Below are 21951 nucleotides of genomic sequence, written 5' to 3' on the forward strand. Positions count from 1 at the left end.
AAGTAGAGTCATTTTTCACAGATGCATAACTTTGTCCAGCTACACACGGTTCTAACCTGCACATTTTTCTGTCTCTCCCTGGTCCATTGTGAGCTTGCATAACAACTTGACACGCTGGAAAACATGAGCCACCCTACACGCCCCCCAAAAGGCATGAGTGTGCATGTGTCAGTAAAAGGGACAGACAGTCTAGCTTGCTGGCTTCCATCATACCAGGCAGAATGACAACACACACACGCCCCTGCCTCAGAACACACTGTAGTGGTGATCTCACCATAGTACTGGTTTACATATGGAACACACCGCAGCTGAAATAACTAAAACAAACTCTAAAATAACAAAATGTGTTTACTCTCTCTACAAGATCAGGATGAACAGTGTGAACTCTCTGGCAATCAGTAATGATGACACAAAATAGAGGTGTGTACGCACATGCTGTTTGAGTATACACTCCACTGTTGTGAATAAATTCTTCAGCCATTCAAACACGCCCCCACGGTGGCCGGTATGGCGATCAGATGAACAAGTGCGCTAATGCTTTTCTCACAAGGCTTGTCGCAGCTGTGAAAACATCCTTCCATCTGCCCACCACCACACACACACCCTCACCTGCTTGTCAATCACGTTTCAGCCACATGTAGGCTGTAAATCTCTCTCATTCTCGTCATCTATCTTCCTGTCTTAATGTCTGACAGCACAGTAAACAAACCCAAGTTTGTAAGGCTGTCATGGGATCAATTTTAACAATATGCCTCAATATGTCATGGTGGAACAACGTAAACTACAGCGTCCTGGTGAGAAATGGCATTGTCAAAAGTGTCTAATTGTAAAGTGAGCAGCTGTTTCCCTTGGTTTGACCTGGTTTTACAGAATTCACATACTCACTGAATTATACACTAGAACACCTAATTTCAGCCATATTTCTGTAAGGCCACCGACTGCACACACACCACAAAATTCCATCCACAAAGTACGGGTAAGAAACAGCATTGCTACAGTCTGCAGGTTACCTCGACACAAGTGTGCCCTGCAATTTTTAGTGGCTTGTTTTAGTGTGCAGCTAAGCTACGTGCTAAATTTTCCCCTCTTTGCCATAAAAGAAAACATTACTTTCAGGGGTTGCTAGGGAAACCTGAATCTTTGTAAGAAAAGCAATGTGGTCTGGACACAAGCGTTGTAAATTACAAACTCCATCGGTACAGTGGAATTCCAGGCGCGGAATCTGCCAGCCTTCTGAGGCTGGACGGGCGTGGAAAGCTGGCACACGGAGTGGACAGGATGGATAAATCTACTCTTTTCTTATATTCCTTTTTCTGTTTCACAGTTTACAACACAGAGAGAGAAACAACAAGGATGGAGAGTTGGCTGGGGGACTGGGGAAGGATGTCCGGCAGATATAAGCATTTATATGATGAATCCTGAGTGCATATTACATTTAACATTATCAAACCAATGAGGTAATGAGGTACATGAGGTACATACCAATGATTTTCTGTCTTAAATTGATTGATGGAATAACATAATTTACAATTTTATATAAAGGCTCAGTTTTTGTTTAAGGGTAACCATCACTGTATGGCAGTGTTGCACGCTTAATTCTGTTGAGTTTAAGCAGGGCTAGACAGTAACAGTTGCCAAGCTGCAATTGGCAACCATTCTAAGAAACTGGCAACCAATTCCTGGCCTTTGGTTGCCATCTGTAGCATCAACTTTTTAACATATGAAAAGGGGGACACCAAAATAAAAACAATTTTTCATTTTTGTTGCATTAGTAATATTTACATATTGCTGTTACAGTCAGAACTAAAACCATACGGCACTGCATACACTGGTGTGTTTAATCACATGCATAGAGCTATCTGTTTTAGGGACAATATTGAAGAAAATTAAGTTGTGCTTACTGTAAGATTCATTCTTTTATGTCACATTTTTATCATTAAGCTGACAAATAACTGCACAGTATCTTTTTTTTTTTTTTTAAAAAAACACAAGGTGACTAAAAATGGCAGGATGAGTAGAAGGCAACACACACACCACTTGCTTTGTCTTTGTGGTGCAGGGAATCAATACCCCAAAAGATCAAATTTCAAAAGATTCAGTGGACGTCTTCAGAAAGGTCCTTTTTAACTTAGCAATGCAGTGGTGATAATGTGTGCTGGAGCTGACTAGAAATGGGAACCATATTTTCAGTTTCGGCAACCAATAGCTGATGTCTGATTGCCAGCCTGGCAACCACTTTTGGAAGTTAGTGTTGAGTCCTGTTAATCTAAAACATTATGTCTGACACATGTGAATACAGTCACCATATGTGTGCTTTCTTTCCTCTGTTTGTAATGCAATACAGCAGCCACACTGAAGGGGTAGGTAACAATTTTGTGTAAGAAAAAAGGAGGTAGGAGGGATTTATTCAATATTATCAATATCATAAACTTACCACATTATCTACCAAACTCACTTTACGCAGCATTTAAAATGTGAAATAGTTTATCAGCCTTTTCAGCCTGATATCCAAGTATTCATATATTAAGTTGATAATTACGTAGTGTGGAAAAGAACGTTTTGAGAATCAGACTACGTCCTGTACATTAGAAGATGAGTTTTTTATATCTTTCTTTCTATCACTCCCTCAATCACTTGTCATCACACCAACACATTTTTAAGCAGAAGTACAGCACATGAACAAAGTCACTTTAAGTTAAATTTTATCCCAAAAGCAAACAAGAAATTCCATTTTTGAGCAGCTAGAGAAAACACAGTACCAGGTAAATTATCAGGTACAATACTGTGCTTATCTTGAATGTTTACTGTTAGCTCAACTAAAGCACTCCTTCTGCCAGAACAACAACTTGTTTGTGTGTCTGCCTCTCTCTCTCTCTCTGAGGGTGGCGTCTACAAAAGATTAACCTATGGAATGGAATGATCCACAGAGAAAGGGATCAGAGGGCGCGGCTCTCTGAACCCATCCCTGCATTCTTGTCTTCCCTTTCCTCTGCTGCCATTGGTCACCTTGCCTGTGACTTTCTCTTTCTCCGAGCAAACGTGTTACAATCAACCATCTCCTGTTCTCTACGTGCCTTTGTTGCTTTGCTTTGCCTCTGTCCCTCTTCCCTTGCCTCCATGGGAACTGAGGTTAACCATGCACAACAGGATTTCTGGCTCAGCCAGTGTTTCCTTTCAGAGACTGCTCTTATGCACGTACAACAAAATGTTCTCTTAAATGTAGGTATAGGACAACCAGTCATTTCTCTAAAAACCCTTAAGTGATCTAGCAGCATTTGGTTCAGCATGCATGCTTACACACCCTGCAAGTGGTGTGTCCTAAACAGTGCGTCAAACGTTAAACATAACCTTAAGATAACAATCTTAAAAACATACCAGATCTCCACTTGATGATGTCGTTGAACTCTTCGTTAGCTCCTCCCTCTGCGGTGTCACCGTGTGATGCCATGGTGGCCAATAAATTCAATGGTTTATTGGTGAAATTGCGTGATACAGTCCCAGGCCTCTTGACACACAGTGCAGCCCTCTTTCTGCACCTGTAAGAAAGAATAAACTTAAGCTCCTTTCTGCTTTAATGTGACTTTAAGAAGTGGAAATAATCCCAAAAGGAGGCCTGGAGAGTGGAAGTATCACATGCATTGGCACTACACACACAAAACATTCAGGGTCACATAGTGCACAGGAAGACCTGGCACTTCATAAGCAACACCGTCTGTCATTAAAACAGCTGTTTGAGACTTCACTGGTTTCACACCATGCCCTTAGGCTGACAATCTGGGCATTGATTTATGTGTAAAACAACTCCAATTAAAGTAATTGATGCAGCAATAATGGGAAATCATAGTGTAGACTGCCGTAAAAGCTCAGACACCAACTAGCCAATAACCCCCAAGTTTGAAACACCACCAGAGGATCAAGTAGAGGTGAAAGTGGTCAGCCACCATAGACATTTGTTTTGGTGAGCTTATTTTGCTTTGGTTGGTCTTCACAAACCATCAAACATAGTCAAAGTCTTGTAAGATCCAATGCTTTCTTCTGATGTTTTGTGCTGTTGAACTTCATGCTGAATTACAAAGTTTTTCCACTGTGTGCGAGTAGTAAGATTTCAATCTTGGCAGTAATAATAAAACATATTGTACTGCAGTTCTGTGTATTGTTAGTGTAGTAGTAGTGTTGCCATACCCCAGCAGAAGCCGTTGCTTGACCGCCCTGAGTAGGTACAATCAATGTCAAACACTGTACCTTCTTTATCTAATTACTTTCAAATGTATTAAGTTGAATAATTGTTGCGTAGACAATAACACTGTTGTCTGATATACTTTTTGTGAAGTGTAAGTATGTCATAAAAAGGTCATAAAAAAGTTATAGTGTGTGCACTTTTCCTGTGCAGCCCAAATCATGTGCTGGCTCTCTAAGACAGCACTCAGTGATCAATGAAGAGTCCTTATCTAAGATTTGTTTTGTTTCAAAGTGCTCTAAAATGGTCTGTTTAGCTGTGAAGTTTCGTAAAGTTTCTCCTGGGGGAAATTACCCCTGAAACCCTTGTAGAAACCCTTGTAGAAAGAAGATGGTCCCTCCCAATGTTACATAGACAATTACAGCCCTGATTTCAGTAAATACAAAGTCTAACTATGTTGAGTTGGTTTGCATCTAGTCATTAGCTAGTTGATCATTTAAGAGGTATCTTACACCATCATATAGGATGGCAGAGCATGACTGCATGCAACAACTAAGTTTTTCAGGTTCAAAAGTTACAAAACCCTTGTCCAGAGCAGCAAACACTGCACTAGTATTTCTTGCAAGGGGATGGTGGAGTTTTAAGTCATGAGAGCAAGTGATGATTGTTCCCTCCAGGGGCTTATTGGAATATTATATTACTCTTGTCATGTGCTTATATTTGCAAATGGCTCTGTGTTTTCCATCAGTTTCACAAAGGCCGCTGGGATGTGTGCTCAACTGTCAGTGGGCCAGCTCCAACAATGAAACACCTGTCATTATCCCCAATGGTTCAATCTGACCTGGTGAGTAGGTCAGATGGTGCAGCAGCCTTTTCAGACCTGCTTCCTAGTGTAGGGTTAATGCTTGTGCTGGTAATCTGTTTTAATTCAGGGTATCCTTTCATTAAAAAACTCGCTCCCAAAATAGCTTGCTTTTACCATGAAAGGAGTGTGTGCAGTTTTATCGAGCAGAGCTTGGTGAGTTACAGTTCTTGAGGGATGATGCAAGACCCAAAAATAACAACAGTAAAGTCAAGCAAAAGACAGCCCCATTTGTCTTGCTGGTGTCTTTAACAATTTCGGTTCCCTATCACTGTGTGTGGAGTCGTTTTGACAACCGAGGCAAAACTGAGGGGATACAATCTGCCTGTTTGATCTGAAATCTTTGGAGCTGTAAACTTCAGCAGGCATAAGTCAAGTTTAGTACTTTCTAGTGTCAATGCCTTGGCTTGAGATCAATAAATTTAAAGTACTCCTGTGTTGTCTTAATCTTGAGCGCCCACTTAACAAAAGAAAAACCCAATGATAATGCTTCAGAACACACAAAGGGACTTTTAAACTGTGAATCTGTGGTAGCGTTGTCGTGGTTAATGTTTCATCTCTTAGGTATGACTGCGGAATTTAGAGCTCACTTGCTTCATCAAGTCAAAAGTGGTTTCAACGTACAGCAGCGGCAGCTAGCTAACTGTCGTGATTAACTGACGTCATATCTCAACGTTTTAACTTTTAACGGTCACTTTAAACCAAATGGCCGAATTCAAACTTAACATTAACTGTCGTATTCATTGAATACAATGACGGTTAACGTTACAGGTCCGAAGCATAACATGGACCCAAATCACACACACACTCACCTCTGCTGTCACCAAGGAGTCAGGAGACGTGCTCCCTCAAAACAAGTCCAACGCGTGGATAGACAAATACAGTAAAAATGTACTGGAAAAAAAGTTAAAAAGTCAAAAAAGAAGTGCATTAATCCAATTAATTTAAGCCATTTTCTACTCGGGAACGACGCACTCTTCTCAACTAACTACTTAACGTTAGCTAACTAAAAAGAACCGTCCTCAGGCGCATCCAGTCTTCACAATGTGCCCCAAAAAAATCTTTCAGAGACGCCTTACAGCAACGCAAAGCTAAGCACAGCTACCGTGCTCCTAGACGCGCACGATAGGCTGTCTCTTGGAAACGGAGAGATGGTTATTACATTTCACGGGTGGACACCGCGGTACTGTGGACTCAGGTCCCACAACTTTGTTCCTGTTGCTTAGTTGACTCTTTCTCCCTGCCGCTCACACCGACGTTAAGCTCCACGCAGTTAGCTAAACAAAACGGAAATGCTAAAACGGGGCCTTCAAAATAAAAGTGTCTGAAGCTAGTGGCAATCATTATGAAGTCATACAATCCGGCAGCAGCAGCCTCTTTTGCTACTAGTAGGCAAACTGTGCATTCTTTAAATGCTTAATCGCCTTATTAATGTACAAATAGCGTTTCTCTGAGGCTTCCAACATAGTAAGATACCCTGCCACTCCCCATCCCCTCCCCACTCTGTTTATTATCGAAATTCAGTATTTTTATGACATAAACTATATGTTCAACAACAGATGTAATATTAAAATTTGCTGCTTATCTTCGTTTCATTCACGATACTCGTATTCTTCGAGGTTTCTCTCCAAATGCCGCGTAAGAAAATTTACTTTGAAGATCTGGCCGGAAGCACAGTGTTCACTCTTGGTGGTTTGACGCTGGTCTTGAGTTTTTCCCTCTGGCTGTAGAAGTTTTCCTGACGCGGAGATGGAAACATGGCGCGGTGGGCGTCACGTGACGTAGCACCGACCAAACCAGTGATTCCCACTGGGAAACACAAAACTTTACAAGACACTTTAATTGTGGAATAATCACAGAAATGTTTATTAGGCCAAAGATCTGCGAAGGTTTTCCACGTAAAGGAACCACAGCTATTGACCTTTCACACAAAGCCATCTGATCCGATATACTGGTTTTATTTTAATATGTGTAATGTGACAAAGACTAGTGCAGTGGTTAAAATAAGGATTCAGGTCCTTTACTTGAGTAAAAGTAAAAACTAAATTCAAAATCTTCAATAAAAGCACAGAGGTATTGTCAGTAAATGTAATTAATGCATCAAAAATATACTGTCAGGATGTCACATATTAAGGATTATTATTACAAATGTATTGACATGTAAACAGCATGCATATGCTGGTCAGGGCTGAGTTAACTTGAATTACTTTTTACACTGTTGGGCAGTTTAATCCATAACTGATTACATGTTTTACGTAAATTATTAAACTCCAAAGTAACTAGTAAGTATGGTCGGATAAATGCAAAAGGACAATCATTTTCCTTTATAATGTGGTGAACTAGTATTATATTTGTTGCTGTGTATGACCTGTTATATATTTTTTGATATGTCAAATCAAATACCTCAAAGGTGTATAGCAGGTTAAAGTTCTTGAGTGCATCTACCTTGCTGCATTCCATCACAGACTATTTATCATTTTGTTAAGGTGCCCTGTCAATTTAAAACTCCTGGAAATTATTGGACAAATTTGGGGAACCTCAACATAGTATTACATAAAAAAGTCAAAGGGTAGTGCTGTAAGACACCTTTTAATATCACAAAAAAGTCTTGCTATAAAAACACTCAATTTAATTTCCATTATTCTAGAATAAATTCACAAAATAAAACATTTCACTCAATAAAAAACTTTATTAATATAGTACCTTCCATTTATGAAATGCAAATTAAAATAAAAAAAGAGCAGACTGTTTGACACTTTAAATGTGAACATAAATTTACAATAAAAAATTACAGTGACCATATAAATAATCATAATAATGCTAAAAGCCGTTATCATCGCCATAAACCTTTCCACCACCTCTTGTCTCAGGTTCCATTTTATTATACTGAGTGATGTGTTGGCCTGAAAAGCAACAACTTCCTCAGTACCTGAGGGGACTGAATAATAGATAACGGCCCATTGGAGAGAGTCTCTGAGGCTCTGAGGATGCAGAGATGTTGATCATCCATTGTGAGCCTTCACCCTTCTCCCTACCTCTTCTCAGTTGTCAGGGCTCTTTTGTGGATGCTTCCTCGCACAGCTCAGAGAAGAAGCTCAAGTTCACAAATTAGTGCTCTCTTAGGCCTCAAACATCTATCGAGTGACAGCGTAATTATTTGATGGTGAGTTTAGAAGCAGAAAAGGGACAGGTATGCATGCTCACATATGGTTCACTGACATGTTGACTTGGATTAATATAAAAAAATAAGGAAATCTGAAGGCTTCAGTATGAAGTATGCACCAGTATGCACATAATTATCTACAGCATTAGTCACAGATATGATACAAATGTGACACGTTTACATTCACTGTGTTTGTGAACACTGCAGTGCCAAAGACCTACACAGAATTTCACAGGGTGAGAAAGTTTCAAAAGACTTATTATCCATCTACACTTCTAGGATCCATATGTGCAACAAACTTCTGAATACCACTTTAGAAGAGTTACAGCTATTTTCTGTGAAGCTTTTCCTGTGGCAGATGCAGATGACTGGGTATACATGAATCCAAGGCATCGCCCTTGCTGTGAAATTATAGGGGTGAGAGTGTGCAGGCCCTCAATGAGCCAGCGTTGGACTCCAGCCCAGAGGCTACAAGAAGGGCTTAGAGTGCCCTCTTCTGCCCCAAAGGTGCAACTACTCCTAAATAATAAACCCCATTTACCTGGAGGACTTTACTACATAAATACAGCATAAATCGACAGATATTCATACATTTATAAATACGTTCTTTACAATTAACCTAGCTGAAATTAAGCTGGTAACAACACACAGACATATTCACCAATATGCCAAATGTATGGACAATTTCACTGCATGAGCCTGCAGGAGAAACTGAACTTTCTATTACACTAAATAATGAGTGTTATTCAGATTATTCAGCATGAATGTACCATCAGAACGACCTTCTTGCCAATCATTACCAATTAAAAACGCCATTCCTATAAAATATATGTACAAAAACATTGTATTTAAGTAAATTATTGTATGATTAATAAGGAAAACTAAGAATACTTACAAAAAGGGGCAGTTGAGGTGCATTAGATCATCACACACGAGAATGAATACTCAGAAAATTAATACCTACATTATCACAACAGAGCAGCTGTGATATTTCATTTACATTTTCACTTTTGTCACGTTACCAATAATGTTATTTAGGGAAGAGAGCTTATTTAGTATCAGTATCACAATCAGAAATACTTCATTGACCCCAAAAGGGTAAACTGTGACTCACTACAGCTGCTCTGATGTAAAGAATAGAGAATTTTAAGAAGTAAGAATAAGAGTATGAAATAGAAGTATGTAAATATAAAGCAATAAAATAGAAATGAACATTATATTATAAAATAAAAAATATAATTTGCATTATGCTACAGTGTTTAACACCGATACTTAAGATATAAAAATATTAAAAATAAAATATGTATCATCACTGTGCTGAGGCTGTACGTGTGAAATCCAACTACCATATATACATCAACTGAATACACAAGAATAGAATAAAAGTAAACATGAGAAATATGTACAGTTGTGTGCATGGTTAAGTCGTGATACTTGCAATGCTTGCAATACTTTACTTGTTATAATGACCTCATCTGCAAAATGGTGTCTTCGATTGACGTCAACTAAAACGCAACATCTGTCTCCGTTCTTGATATCAAGCATTGGAATGTACTGTCCCATAATTCCTCTCTGGGCTCGTGTTTGCCGGTGACGCATCTTATGCTTATTCTGGTTAATGTCACGACGATCTGGGAAACACCGTCAAAATACTATACCAGGAGTGGGGTTCGAACCCACGCGGACATATGTCCATTGGATCTTAAGTCCAACGCCTTAACCACTCGGCCATCCTGGTGTATACACCATATCCCGCCACATTTACCCTAGAAAAAAACGTCACCCCGGTCAAATCGAGTTTATTATTTTATCTTTCATGACTACGGAGCTAGCAATAAACCGCTTTGTTACAATAATCCTAATTTCAACAACGCCTCGTGAGTATAACTATGATGCTAGCACGGTGTTAGCAGCTAGCAGCTAACTTGTGCATCCTGGAGCGAACTTGCTAATGTCACGCTTGTTGGCAATACATCACAGGATTCACACAAACTAACGTTACCGCCGTAACTGTGACTGTGTGTAACGTTATGCAATAACATGCAATGCCAGCGAGAAGAATGTTAGCTTGTTAGCTTTTGAGAACCCATGTTTCATATGGTGCTACTCCAACAAAGTTATGTTAGCTATGTAAATAACTAGCTAGCAGCTAATAGCGTTAGCATGTAGCTTAAGTTACAGCAGGCTCGCAACTCTGCACAGCACGGTTACTACACCGTCATTTCAGCCATGCAGCGGAGCGTCTAGCTATTATCGCCACATACTTTGAACAAACAGGTGCGCCGAGCAAAGAAAAGCACAAGAAAATAAAAGAGACAGACACCTCTGGAGTTATTCACGGATCCATGCAGAATAAGTTACCAAACTTGATTGGAGACTTGAAGCGAAAGTGACGGTTAACGACCTGCTGGGTATTTCTGCGCCTCACTGGTGGGCACTGGGACGGACAGGCACCAAGTCGTTTCATTCATTTCTTTGTTTTTTCATTACTTTTTAAAACAAATAATGTATTCATAAAATTATTCAAATCAAACACCACTCTCCGAATAAAGAAAAAGACATGGTTGAGTAATTTGGATAACCAGCCTACTTTATTTACAAATTATAAAAACACTTTTTTTTTAGCAGACTGTGTAGCTTGTATGCATCATTCACACCAGAGAGGACAGACACTGTCTCTCAAGTTTTGTCATTTTAGCAATTTTTAATCTGTTATTCTGACTCTCTTAATGCATTTTTACAAAGAAGTAAACAGGGCTTTGTGGTGCCTTTAAGTACCACCATCTAACTCCTGTCCATCCTCCTGGATCCCACTCCTGACCACAACAGATAGAACAAACCATATTACTACTAATAATAATAATAATAATAATGATAAACAATCAGTTACTGATAGTCAGTGAGTCAATATTATAAATGGTTGCCTATCTTAAAGGATCCCCTCAGAGAAAATCTGAACTTCTGGAGCCTGATGCACTGCAGTATCTCATGAATCCATCTATCGTAAGAAGGGGGGAGGAGTGAGTCCATTTAAGGAGAATGAGTCTCATAGGAAGAAGGGTGTTAAAAGCAAGGATTTGTTGTGCAGTCTTGGGCATATTGGGCACATCTAAAATTTAAATCGAATTATCATATGGTCCAAATGAGCAACTGGCCCTAGATGCTCATACTGTGTGGCAATCCGTTTGTTTTCATAAGTCCAAATGTTACTTTCTTTGCTAATATATGAACAACACACTGCACTAAAGCACCATTTAAACTGATAGGACATAGCCAATAATGTAGGTGTTACTTATTACCTGACCTTGAAGCCCTGAGTCCCTGTTTCATCTAGGTTTAGGGCCTTTTTCAGCAGCAGTGTCCAAGAATTTTCCAGAACTGTCGATTTCAAAAAGTAAGTGTGTTTATTCTTCAACTCAGAAATTAACAAAGATGTCTTCTTAATTATCAAAATGAAACATTGAATTAATCATTTTATGGGTACAATGTGTGGTAAAACTGTGAAAGACCGTGGCGTCTAGAGAGGAAAAGGGGACCTGATGCTGGCCAGTCAGGTGAGCTGAGGGTGTGCTTTGGACAAGGTTGTTAGGGACAGCTTTCTGCGGAGCTGATGGAAGGTTTTCCAGTTGTGGAACTGATAGGACGGCTGTGACGATGTGATGAAGCCTTCGAATGCGAATGCAGAGATGACAAGAATGATGAAATGACCTGAGAAAGGACAAACATATAGGGTGATTGTTTGTTATTTTGTTTTACTGTGTGGTTTCCTTTTGTACTAATTAAATGAGCAATAGCTACTTGAGAGTTTTCCCTTAATACATATTAAAAGAGCATTGGCAGAAGGAACCTGAGATGTGAGATTACTGTTTGCCAGACAAACAAACAACAATTGTTTCCTCTAATTGCATGTGGCAATGAGTAACTTAAAACTTGAAACCATACAACCTTGTAGTACAAAATAACAAGCTATAAAAGTAACTGCATGTGTGTCAATTAACTATGAATACTCCAACAATATTCATTCTGCAGCATCATATCAAGTATTAACTAGAAACACTCAGTAGAGCAGTAGATACGTCAGCTCCACATCTTGGATATTAACTAAAGGTTAATCACACACACTGAAATGTCCACAGTATTTTTCCTTGCCCTATCATCAACCTTTACATACAATGTCATGCAAAACAATTCTTAATTTGTGCAGTTTTCACAGTGGTGTCCAAAGCTTTGTGACAGAGCTTTTGGGACAGACACACAATTGGGGTGGTACCAAGTACTGCAGCTGCTGCACTGCACCATCACCTCTCTATTGTGTGAGGTCCTGCAGATACAGTGAACCTCTACCTGAACTATACTTGTATGCTTTTATATGCGGACGAATTAACCAGGATAGCTTTTGCTCTGTGTTGTTGATTTTTGTCTTCAGGCTGCCATTTATGCACAGCTCATTGGGTCCACAGAAAATATTACTTGCTGTGATCCAGTGGTTGTCATTTACATTTAATATTTGCACAAATGGCTTCTGTGATGTCCCAACCACACCCCCCTGGTGAAGAGTCTGATAGCAAAAGCATGACTGAAATCCATCTACATCAGGGAACTTCTGTGCAAGATAAAAACAAGCTGCATCCACTTCATCACTGCTGAGGAAAGTTTGGTGGTGCAGGATGCTTATCATTTGGTCTTGGTGAATGAATTTAACATGTAATTGTGAAAAAAATGCTGCATTAAAAACCACTTGAAAATTTCCACAGAGGTACCTGTGGACATTTTTTATTTATTTATTTAACCTTTATTTACCCAGGCAAGCAATTAAGAACAAATTCTTATTTACAAATGCAGCCTGAACCAAAGAGCAAAGGCTCTCTGGAGGGAGAGGGGGAGTGGATGCTAAAAATAAAAAAATAATGTTATATAAAATACACAATAAACAATTGAAACACCCAGGTATTTAACCTCTGGGGAGGTCTTCACAAGTCCAATGATGTCACTGGTTCGTTAGTGCTCCAATGATGTGTCAACGACGGTCGTTGACACACAACCACAGGCATGTTGCAGAACAATTTGGGGTTGACACCCTCAAACTGGTGCGGGAATATGAAAGGATGGCTCGGAAAATTGCAGATTACAGAAACCACCTACGGTTTAATCTGAGATGCAGACAAAACAGGCTAATACCAACAAGCCTACGCCTATGTTCCACTATGAAGGGCTATAAAGTGGACAAGATCATGGAAAAGGCACAAAACCAGCTATTAAACGAGAGAGTGAGACAAACCCATTTCACCATTGAAGGGCTGAAGGAGAAAGCTGACCACTTACTCCAAAAACTAACATCTCTCTTACCTGAGGTCGTCCTTGGAAAGATCATTGACTTAACAAAGAAAGCACAATTATCTCAACACACCAAGAGCAAAGAAAGGCAAAAAAGAAAATCCCATAACCTACAAATACGCAGCAACACAAACAAGACAGAAATTCTTACGTGGAGGCAAAAGACACACACAAATCCTACACAAGATGAAATGCAGGACAGATGGATTAAGAACTTGTCAGACAGGGAATTTACCCACCCAGAGAGAGGGGTCTTAACCAAAGGACTAAACTTTGCCATGACATCACAGCAATTACCTATAGTTGATCTTATCACAGCTACAGAATCAGCTATGAGGAAAAACAACCTAACTGGGACCGAAGCCGAGCAGCTTAGGTTGAAAGTGTCAGCAGCTTTGTCCAATGCCATGCCCCCACCCTCCAATCTCACTACTGAGGAAAGGAAAGTGGTGACATCCCTGAGCAAGGATCCAAACATTACCATCCTTCCAGCAGATAAAGGGAGATGTACGGTAGTTCTTAATACATCTGACTACCACAATAAGGTCGCTACATTACTCAGTGACACTAATACCAACACCAACGAACCGCTGAAACGAGACCCAACCAGTGGCTACAAGAAAAAGACAATAGAAATCCTACAAAAACTACAGAAAGAGGGCACCATTGATCGTCTACAATATCACCGCCTGTACCCCCAAGATGCCATCCCGTGCATATATGGGCTCCCCAAGATTCACAAAGAAGGGGCCCCCCTCAGACCCATTGTCAGCAGCATTAACTCGGTCACATATAACATCGCCAAACATTTAGCCAACATCCTGGCTCCCTTGGTGGGCAATACGCCCCATCATATCCAGAACTCCATAGACTTTGTGAACAAAGTAAGAGGTTTAAAAATGGATCCAGATGATACCATGGTATCTTATGATGTGACCTCCCTGTTCACTTGCATTCCAACCATGGAGGCTGTGGAAACAGTCTGGCAACGGTTGATACATGACAACACCCTCCACGACAGAACCAAGCTCAGTCCAGACCAACTACTGGACCTCTGCCTGAGCACTACTTATTTCAAATACAATGGTAATTTTTACAGACAGAAACATGGCTGTGCCATGGGCTCACCAGTATCGCCCATTGTGGCTAACCTGTACATGGAGGATGTAGAATACAGAGCCTTGAACTCCTTTAAGGGAACAACTCCGAGCCACTGGTTCAGATATGTGGATGACACATGGGTTAAAATCAAAACTCAAGAGATGCAAGCTTTCACTCAACACATCGATTCAGTGGACAGAAACATCAAGTTCACAAGGGAAGATGTTAAGGATAACGGTTTGCCCTTCTTGGATTGTGACGTGCACATTACAGAGGACAAAGGCCTCCACATTGGGGTATACAGGAAACCCACTCACACAGACCAATACTTACTGTTCGATTCTCACCACCCACTGGAACACAAACTAGGTGTTATCAGGACCCTACAACACAGAGCTGATAACTTACCTACCAGCACTCAGGCCCAAGGGAAAGAGCATGAACACCTGAGGGAGGCTTTAAAAACTTGTGGTTACCCCAGTTGGACCTTTGTGAAAACAGCAGCCCGTAACAGAAAGAACAAGGTGGGTGATGAAGAAAAGAGCAAACGTAATAACATTGTCATCCCCTATGTGTCTGGGGTATCTGAAAAACTCGGGAGGATCTTCAACAAACACCGCATCCCTGTGTATTTCAAACCCAGCAACACACTCAGACAAAGACTGGTACATCCAAAAGACCGCACACCACACACTCAGAAGAGCAATTTGGTGTACGCGGTCCAGTGCAGTGAGGAATGCCCAGACTTGTACATTGGTGAAACAAAACAACCACTAAACAAACGCACGGCCCAACACAGAAGGGCTAACTCGTCAGGGCAAGATTCAGTTGTCTATCTACACCTCAAGGAGAAAGTACACTCCTTTGAAGACAGCAATGTGCACACCTTGGACAGGGAAGACAGATGGTTTGAAAGAGGTGTAAAAGAAGCCATCTATGTGAAATTGGAAAAACCATCTCTCAATAGAGGAGGAGGTCTGCGACACCACCTATCCCCCACCTATAATGCTGTCCTTTCATCCTTGCCCAGGAGATGTAACAGCTTAACCTCTAATGACTGCAACGACCACCGGTGCAGCAGGAATTTCAACGACCGTTGTTGACACACCATTGGAGCACTAACGAACCAGTGACATCATTGGTCTTGTGAAGACCTCCCCAGAGGTTAAATACCTGGGTGTTTCCACACCAGTTTGTCAGACTAGTTCCAGCCTAGTCCGACAAGCATGAACTGATGAAGCCTTTTGGATAAGAGGTGAAACGTCTTCTAAGACAAAACGAAGTCCAGTTGCGTTCGATTCAATTGCCTTGAGATAATAGGCAATAGGCCCTAATAGGCCTTTCAGGAGAACATCACTGGCTCGAAATGTCACGCACACACACACACACACACACACACACACACACACACACACACACACACACACACACACACAAGCCTACTTGTGTTCCTGAAACAAACATAAGTAGGCTATATGGATATGGATATGGCTCGGCACTGAGGATCCAGCCACAGCTGGGTATAATTTTGCACCCACTTATGGAAGCTTGGAGTAGTGATATAAAAACTACAATTTCTTAAAAAGTATCAAAGGTAAGTTGCCATTTTTAATGAGTGATATAAACAACATGTTTTTTGAGGAACAGCCGGAATATGAAATGATAACAACTTTTCATTACAAAGATATCGCAAGAAAACAACAACACCGAGTCATTTTGACCCACTCATGCATCTAAGGGTTAATGTGGTAAAGTCTTGTAGCATTGTAACTACCCCCATTGGATTCCTTGACCCTGAAAATGTAGGTTTAGCAGTTAAAATCATCGTTCCAACTTATTTAGAAGCCGAGATATTACAAAACGTACATTTTACGGCGGCCATTTTGTAAATTCCAATATGGCCGCCATGTAGACATCTGCGCAAATGCAGACATTGATTTTCTGAATCCTTATACAATAACCTTTCCAAAAATGTATAGTTTTGCAAATCCCAAAAAAAATCCCACAAAATTATATAGTGAACCTGACTAAAAGGAAACTGGCCTCGCTTCGAGGCGCTTCGAGGCTATTCGCAGCGCTTCCGCGTCCGGTGTGGTCCTGGCATAGCCTATAGATTAGAGTTTATGAGGTGCATTTCAATGCACCGTGAAGCCCTGTCGGCGTCCGAAGCGATGTAGACCGGCAATTATTTTCAAGCTCTCATCCGCATGTCCAGTGACAGACATTGTAACACGTTGATTAGGGTGACCATATTTTGATTTCCAAAAAAGAGGACACTTGGCCCAGCCACGACATAGCCTACTTAAATGATACTCGCAGTTTACTCAAAGATGCCTTATAATTTTAATATAGCCTATTTAAAATTTATGGATAGAAAATTCAGTTATATTACAAAATAATATCTCTCAAAGACAGAAATTCAGATAGGCCCCAATAGGGGACACATACACACAGTGTAAAAATAATAAAATCCTATTGTCTGTCCTGTTTATTGCTTGGGCACTGTTATTTACGTGACAACACCTGAACATAACACACACAGACACACATTGGCTGTTTGTTTCTACCTCTCTCCTTGCTGGAAGTCTCGGACCTCCAGCCGCACGCCTCCGCCTTGATTAAACGCTGAAAATAAAATAAAAGAGGGAGACAGGTGTCTCCTATTTTATTTTATTTTGTTATATTTCTCCCTCTTCTCTGGCTAGAAGCGTCGGACCTCCCGCCTCCCGCTCCGGTATCAAACAAGTAGGTCTCCCTCTCCTCAGCTAAGCACCCACGGCGCACGAAATATGCTGCCCGTGCCGCACTCTAACACACACACACAAACACACGGAAAACCGGACATTATCATCAGTTTTTAAACCCCCCAACTTAATACGAGCGCAGCGGCGCCATTTAGAAAGGCTACTCACAGACCGCAGAAGCTCCGTCCACTGTCTCCGCTGCTTGTGTTCCTCCGCTTGTGGAGTCTATCTTCTTTTGTTCAAGCAAAAAGTTTTTCGCCTTGAATGACTCGACTGTCTTTATTAGATTGCAGCCGTGGGTGTGTCCAAGAACTTTCCAGATTATTAGATTGCAGCCGTGGGTGTGTCCAAGAACTTTCCAGAACTTTCCAGAACTCTCCAGAACTTTCCAGAACTCTCCAGAACTCCAGATTTCAAAAAGTAACTGCGTTTACTCTTCAACTCAAAAATGAACAAAGCTGTTTTCTTAGTTGTCAAAAGGAAACTGGGAAACGAGCAGCCACCAATCAACGTAAAGAGCACGGTCGAAAAACTTTTTAATACCAGCGCCTCTTTCCCTTGACATTCAGCCTCTCTATTATCAGACACCTGCTCCTATAATACCTGGGCAGTGCGTAAAGCTCCCACACACAGCCAACAGGTAACAAAACAAAGATAACAAACAATTCCAAGTGAATTTGTTGTTAATGAAATGAACTAACAACAAACCTGGAGTCCTGTAGGAATAATGTACAGACTATGCACCAAGAGGAGGAGAAAAGACTGTTTAAAGGCAGCCAGTAGCCCATTTTTGACCCAGGCCTCATTGTTAAATTCAGCTGTACAGTTGGCAATGACAGTTTTATTTATATTCATATAGCACATTTCATTACACTTAAACTCAAAGTGCTTTACATTTGAAAGACAACAGATACAATAAAATATTACACCATACATACTGTAAACATATGATGTTTCTTGGTTGGTTAATTTTCAGTAACAAACTATTAGGCTACATAAACTAGTGGACTTATACAGCCCTTAACTCAACACAGTTTGTTGACATAATTTAGCTTCTTCTACCAAAGTCTGACATGTTGTCTCAGTAACAGCTTGTGAATCAGTGAAAGGTTTTAACAAATTCAACTTAAAATAACATCCCTTTAAAATGTAAATTTCTCCCCTGCTCACACATCCACAACTGAATTAATTCTGTCATGCAAATAAGGCATACGTCTACTGTAGATCAAACTTTAGATGGCTGGTAACTCCAAACATATACTTTACATTGCCACTCCTCAGAAAAAACAGCTCCTTTTTCACTTTGTACTCATGGGTGTGCTTGTAAAGTTGCATTAAATATTAGTTTAACACATTGCACAGCTGTAATTTTTTTAAAATTAATTTTTACACAAGTAAATGTTTTATTTCAATTTTCAATCATCCATAAAATAGTGTAAAAGTCAAAATAGCCCTAAAACGTTTGGTTGTGTCTCCAGCAGGGTAGACAGGGACAACACTGCCGGAAAGGATTCTTCCTCTTGTACTGTAAGGCTCTCTTGATGTGGACATTAATTTTTTCTACATATTCCTGAGTGCCACACACATTAGCCTCAATGTTATTAACCAGAGATCCCTGCTCCTCCACCAGCATGGCCATGTGCAGAAACAAATCGTGGATCTCCTTCATCCTGACCTCCAGCTCCACCAGCTCCTTGTGTCTGCCTTTGATTTCACACAGCGCCCAGCGGGACGAACGTCCGCCTTGGCTCTGCAGGCTCTGGGACAGCTCAGCCCATCCCTCGCCACCTTTGTCCACCATCACATCCAGCTGGTCGTCGGTGATTTCAGCCCCCATTATAGAGGCCTGCCTCTGGATCCTCCCCCGACATGTATCCCTCTGCATCTCCTCCGCCTCATTGTAGTCACTCATGACATCATGGAAGGCACGGGTCAGTGTGTCATGCTGAGTTCGAGCAATGCGACTAACAGCAGAGTTGGGACCTTCTTTCTCCTCCAGCTGGCTGCTCTCCTTGCCCAGGGCCTGAAGGCGGGCATACACTGCTGCCCCACGTTGCTGGATCCCCCTGGCGATGGAGTCAGAGTCCTTTTTGATTAGGGTGAGGCGCCGCACAGAGGTGCCAAAGCGTTCATTATGTGTGCTCAGACGCTCCACCTCTAAGCGAAGCATGGAGATCTCTTTGCGTATGGAGTGGGCCTCCTCCAGGATGTTGTCAATAGCTGAGGAGTTCTCGAACACCACTGCCTGTTGTGACAGAGTCTCTTTGTCTACATCGTACTCATCTCCATAAAATTCTGGCTCGTAGTCCTCCTGCTCCTCACTAATGGTCTGCATTCTCTCCAGCATGTCCCGCATTGTGCCTGAGAAACCAGTGGAAACAAGATGCTAGTTATTGTGCTCAGATGTGGTCAAACTTTTGGTCTGATTTAGGGGAGACTATATATGGTTGTATCAACAGAGTGGTTGTAACAGCATCAATTTTACCAAGAAGGGATGAACTATGAGTCATGGAATACATTTACTGTGTGACCATCTCCTTCCTGACCTTGCATGTGAAATGTCATGAGTGAGCAGATTTTACAGCCAAAATACTGACTTTCAGTTATAAAATTATTTATTTTGATTAGTTCTGATACTGTTAAAATTAGAATTATGTAACTTGATTAGAGATTAGTCTTTAAGGTAAAACGTTTAATCTTTGCTCATTTTAAACCACCATGCTACAAAAGCTAGCCAAACAATGGCTGACAGGGGTGGGAATGGGGCATGGGGATGCAGTGGCTCATTCTATAGGGACTTGGCTTGGAAACCCAGAGGGTCGCCCATTCAAGTCCCTGTATGGACCAAGTGTGGAGTGTGAATTGGCAGCTGGAGAGGAGGACGTTGCTGTGGGCACTGGACCCCCAAAAAGCTGCTTCAGGGGAACCATACTACAGCTGACCTAACGCTCCCTTAATTGCATGTATGTGGTGTGTAAAAAGATGGATAAGCAGAAGTTACATTTTTACTGCCAGAATCATGGACTGACAAATAAAGAATTAAATGAATTAAATCAAATAGCTGAAACACCCCAGTGATAAGGGACACTGATAGGGGTGTGCTTGCAGACATACTAAAATCTGCATCAGATGAGGTGAGGCAGGGGAAGACAGAAAGGGCTGTCCCCAGATAATACTCTGCCATGTGGCACTGCGCAGACACTGCAAGAAATGACAAAACCTCAAGGAAAGAGGACTAGCACAGCTGCGTGTAGGCAATCAGAGCAGTCAAAAAGTCTTTAATGCGCAGCAAGAGGATAGCTTGTGACGTACTAAGCATCTGGCACAAACAGCGTAGTGACATAGCCCAAAGTAGGAATTTTTAAATACTATATGTGTCAGTTTTTTATGTGTGTATTCTGTAACGTTGTAATTTTTAATTCCTGATTTATCATATTAAATTAATCCCGGTAGTGGGGCAGATTGTAACAACAGAACTCCTTGTATTTGACACCAGTTAATGAATTCTGTGCCATAGCTGGATAAGTTGTAAACATTATTATTTGTAGTAAACAAATTCAGGTACTTTGTGTAAAAATTTCAGAGCTCTGACACTAAAATTCAGCAAGTTATAGGTGCTGAGAACCATACCTGGTCTCCCCTACTCTAGTGTTAAAGTAAAAGTTTAAACTAGCGTCACAGTTTCAAGTACGACAATCAAATAGATACAATTTGTAATGCAAAACTAGTATGACATACCTACTTTATGTTGGGTTGTAGGCACCCTCATTATAGTATAACCCTTCTCACAGTGACAAAATGGTGATAGATTCATAGTTATTTTACCCAGGCAAACTACACCACCCATCCAAAGCCAACATATCAGTATTATATAATTACCGCAACAATGACTGGTCAGTTTCATCTACAGTAGGATTTCTGTCTATGGTGAACAACAATGACAGCAGTCACAGCTTTAAACCAGGAACAAGGAAGAAACGAGCTCACTGAAAAACAGGTATTTCCTTTGAAAGTGGGGTTAAGGCAGAAAATAGTGTTGCATAATGTATGTTTAAGTAGTTATTCAATATATAAATTTTGTCAGCCTCATGCTTCAAAAAACTCTCAAAACTGTGGTGCTTGCCTAAATCTCTGTCACTGATTCTTTAATAAAGTCTCACAAAATTAGTTTCCTTAAGGAAAAATAAAATCATGAAACTATCTTAAAAGCTATCAGAATGCATGATCAAACATTTAAATGTCATCTTTTTGATGGCTATTGAATCAGCCCTGTCTTTCTGCACTAATTAAGCCCAATTATCCACTTGTCTCCAGGTGCCTCTGCCACCTATCACCCAAGAAAATGAACTATCATTCATCTATCATTTCAAAGTGTCTTACCTCTTGTGACTGGCTCCCACAAAATCAGAAAGCAAGTAAATCACTTTAAAGTGTCGTAGGCTGATTGGTTTGTTCCGAGGCACTTTGGAAACACATATTTTTACTCTGTTGAGTCTGTCTGTCTGTTTTTCAGCGTGTGTGTGTGACTGCCACCCCTTCCCAGGTGACAGACATGGGCCTTCCCACTGCA

At 40.8% G+C, this 21951-nt stretch overlaps 3 protein-coding genes and 1 non-coding gene across 6 annotated transcripts in view; 1 reads left to right on the plus strand and 3 right to left on the minus strand.

Moving 5' to 3' along the window:
- utrn (utrophin) overlaps window positions 1-6278 on the minus strand; it is a 242762-nt gene extending 236484 nt beyond the window's left edge. For both annotated transcript variants that reach the window (XM_050059022.1, XM_050059014.1), the window contains exons 1-2: window positions 5852-6278; window positions 3376-3536 (exon numbers count right to left, since the gene is read on the minus strand). In XM_050059022.1, coding sequence (XP_049914979.1) covers window positions 3376-3448 — 73 coding nt within the window. In that variant the 5' untranslated portion in view covers window positions 3449-3536; window positions 5852-6278. The remainder of the gene's footprint in view (window positions 1-3375; window positions 3537-5851) is intronic.
- Window positions 6279-9857: 3579 nt separating this feature from the next.
- On the minus strand, window positions 9858-9940 carry trnal-uaa (transfer RNA leucine (anticodon UAA)). The gene has a single exon. It is a non-coding gene; the product is annotated as a tRNA-Leu (tRNA).
- A 2063-nt stretch (window positions 9941-12003) lies between these two features.
- LOC126398968 (uncharacterized) lies at window positions 12004-19128 on the plus strand. 2 transcript variants are annotated; one of them, XM_050058647.1, is made up of 3 exons: window positions 12004-17382; window positions 18860-18908; window positions 19012-19107. In XM_050058647.1, exon 1 carries the CDS (start codon window positions 13212-13214, stop codon window positions 15738-15740), a length of 2529 nt encoding a protein of 842 aa, XP_049914604.1. In that variant the 5' UTR covers window positions 12004-13211; the 3' UTR covers window positions 15741-17382; window positions 18860-18908; window positions 19012-19107. The 2 variants fall into 2 exon arrangements, with proteins under 2 accessions (XP_049914604.1, XP_049914606.1); XM_050058649.1 differs by lacking the exon at window positions 18860-18908 and having other exon boundaries at window positions 19012-19128.
- On the minus strand, window positions 18214-21949 carry LOC126398969 (syntaxin-11-like). The gene is made up of 2 exons (XM_050058650.1): window positions 21762-21949; window positions 18214-19742 (listed from the first exon to the last, which is right to left on the minus strand). The coding sequence occupies exon 2, from the start codon at window positions 19735-19737 to the stop codon at window positions 18835-18837; it is 903 nt and encodes a 300-aa protein (XP_049914607.1). The 5' UTR covers window positions 19738-19742; window positions 21762-21949; the 3' UTR covers window positions 18214-18834.
- Between the last annotated feature and the right edge of the window lie 2 nt (window positions 21950-21951).

This window comes from Epinephelus moara, chromosome 12, assembly GCF_006386435.1.
Source record: "Epinephelus moara isolate mb chromosome 12, YSFRI_EMoa_1.0, whole genome shotgun sequence".
In the NCBI taxonomy this organism is placed as follows: Eukaryota; Metazoa; Chordata; class Actinopteri; order Perciformes; family Serranidae; genus Epinephelus; species Epinephelus moara.

What these genes read in the sequence shown, in the direction of transcription:
- LOC126398968 (XM_050058649.1), top strand. Translation starts at nt 13,212, where the DNA reads ATGATGTGTCAACGACGGTCGTTGACACACAACCACAGGCATGTTGCA.
- LOC126398969 (XM_050058650.1), bottom strand. Translation starts at nt 19,737, where the DNA reads ATGCGGGACATGCTGGAGAGAATGCAGACCATTAGTGAGGAGCAGGAG.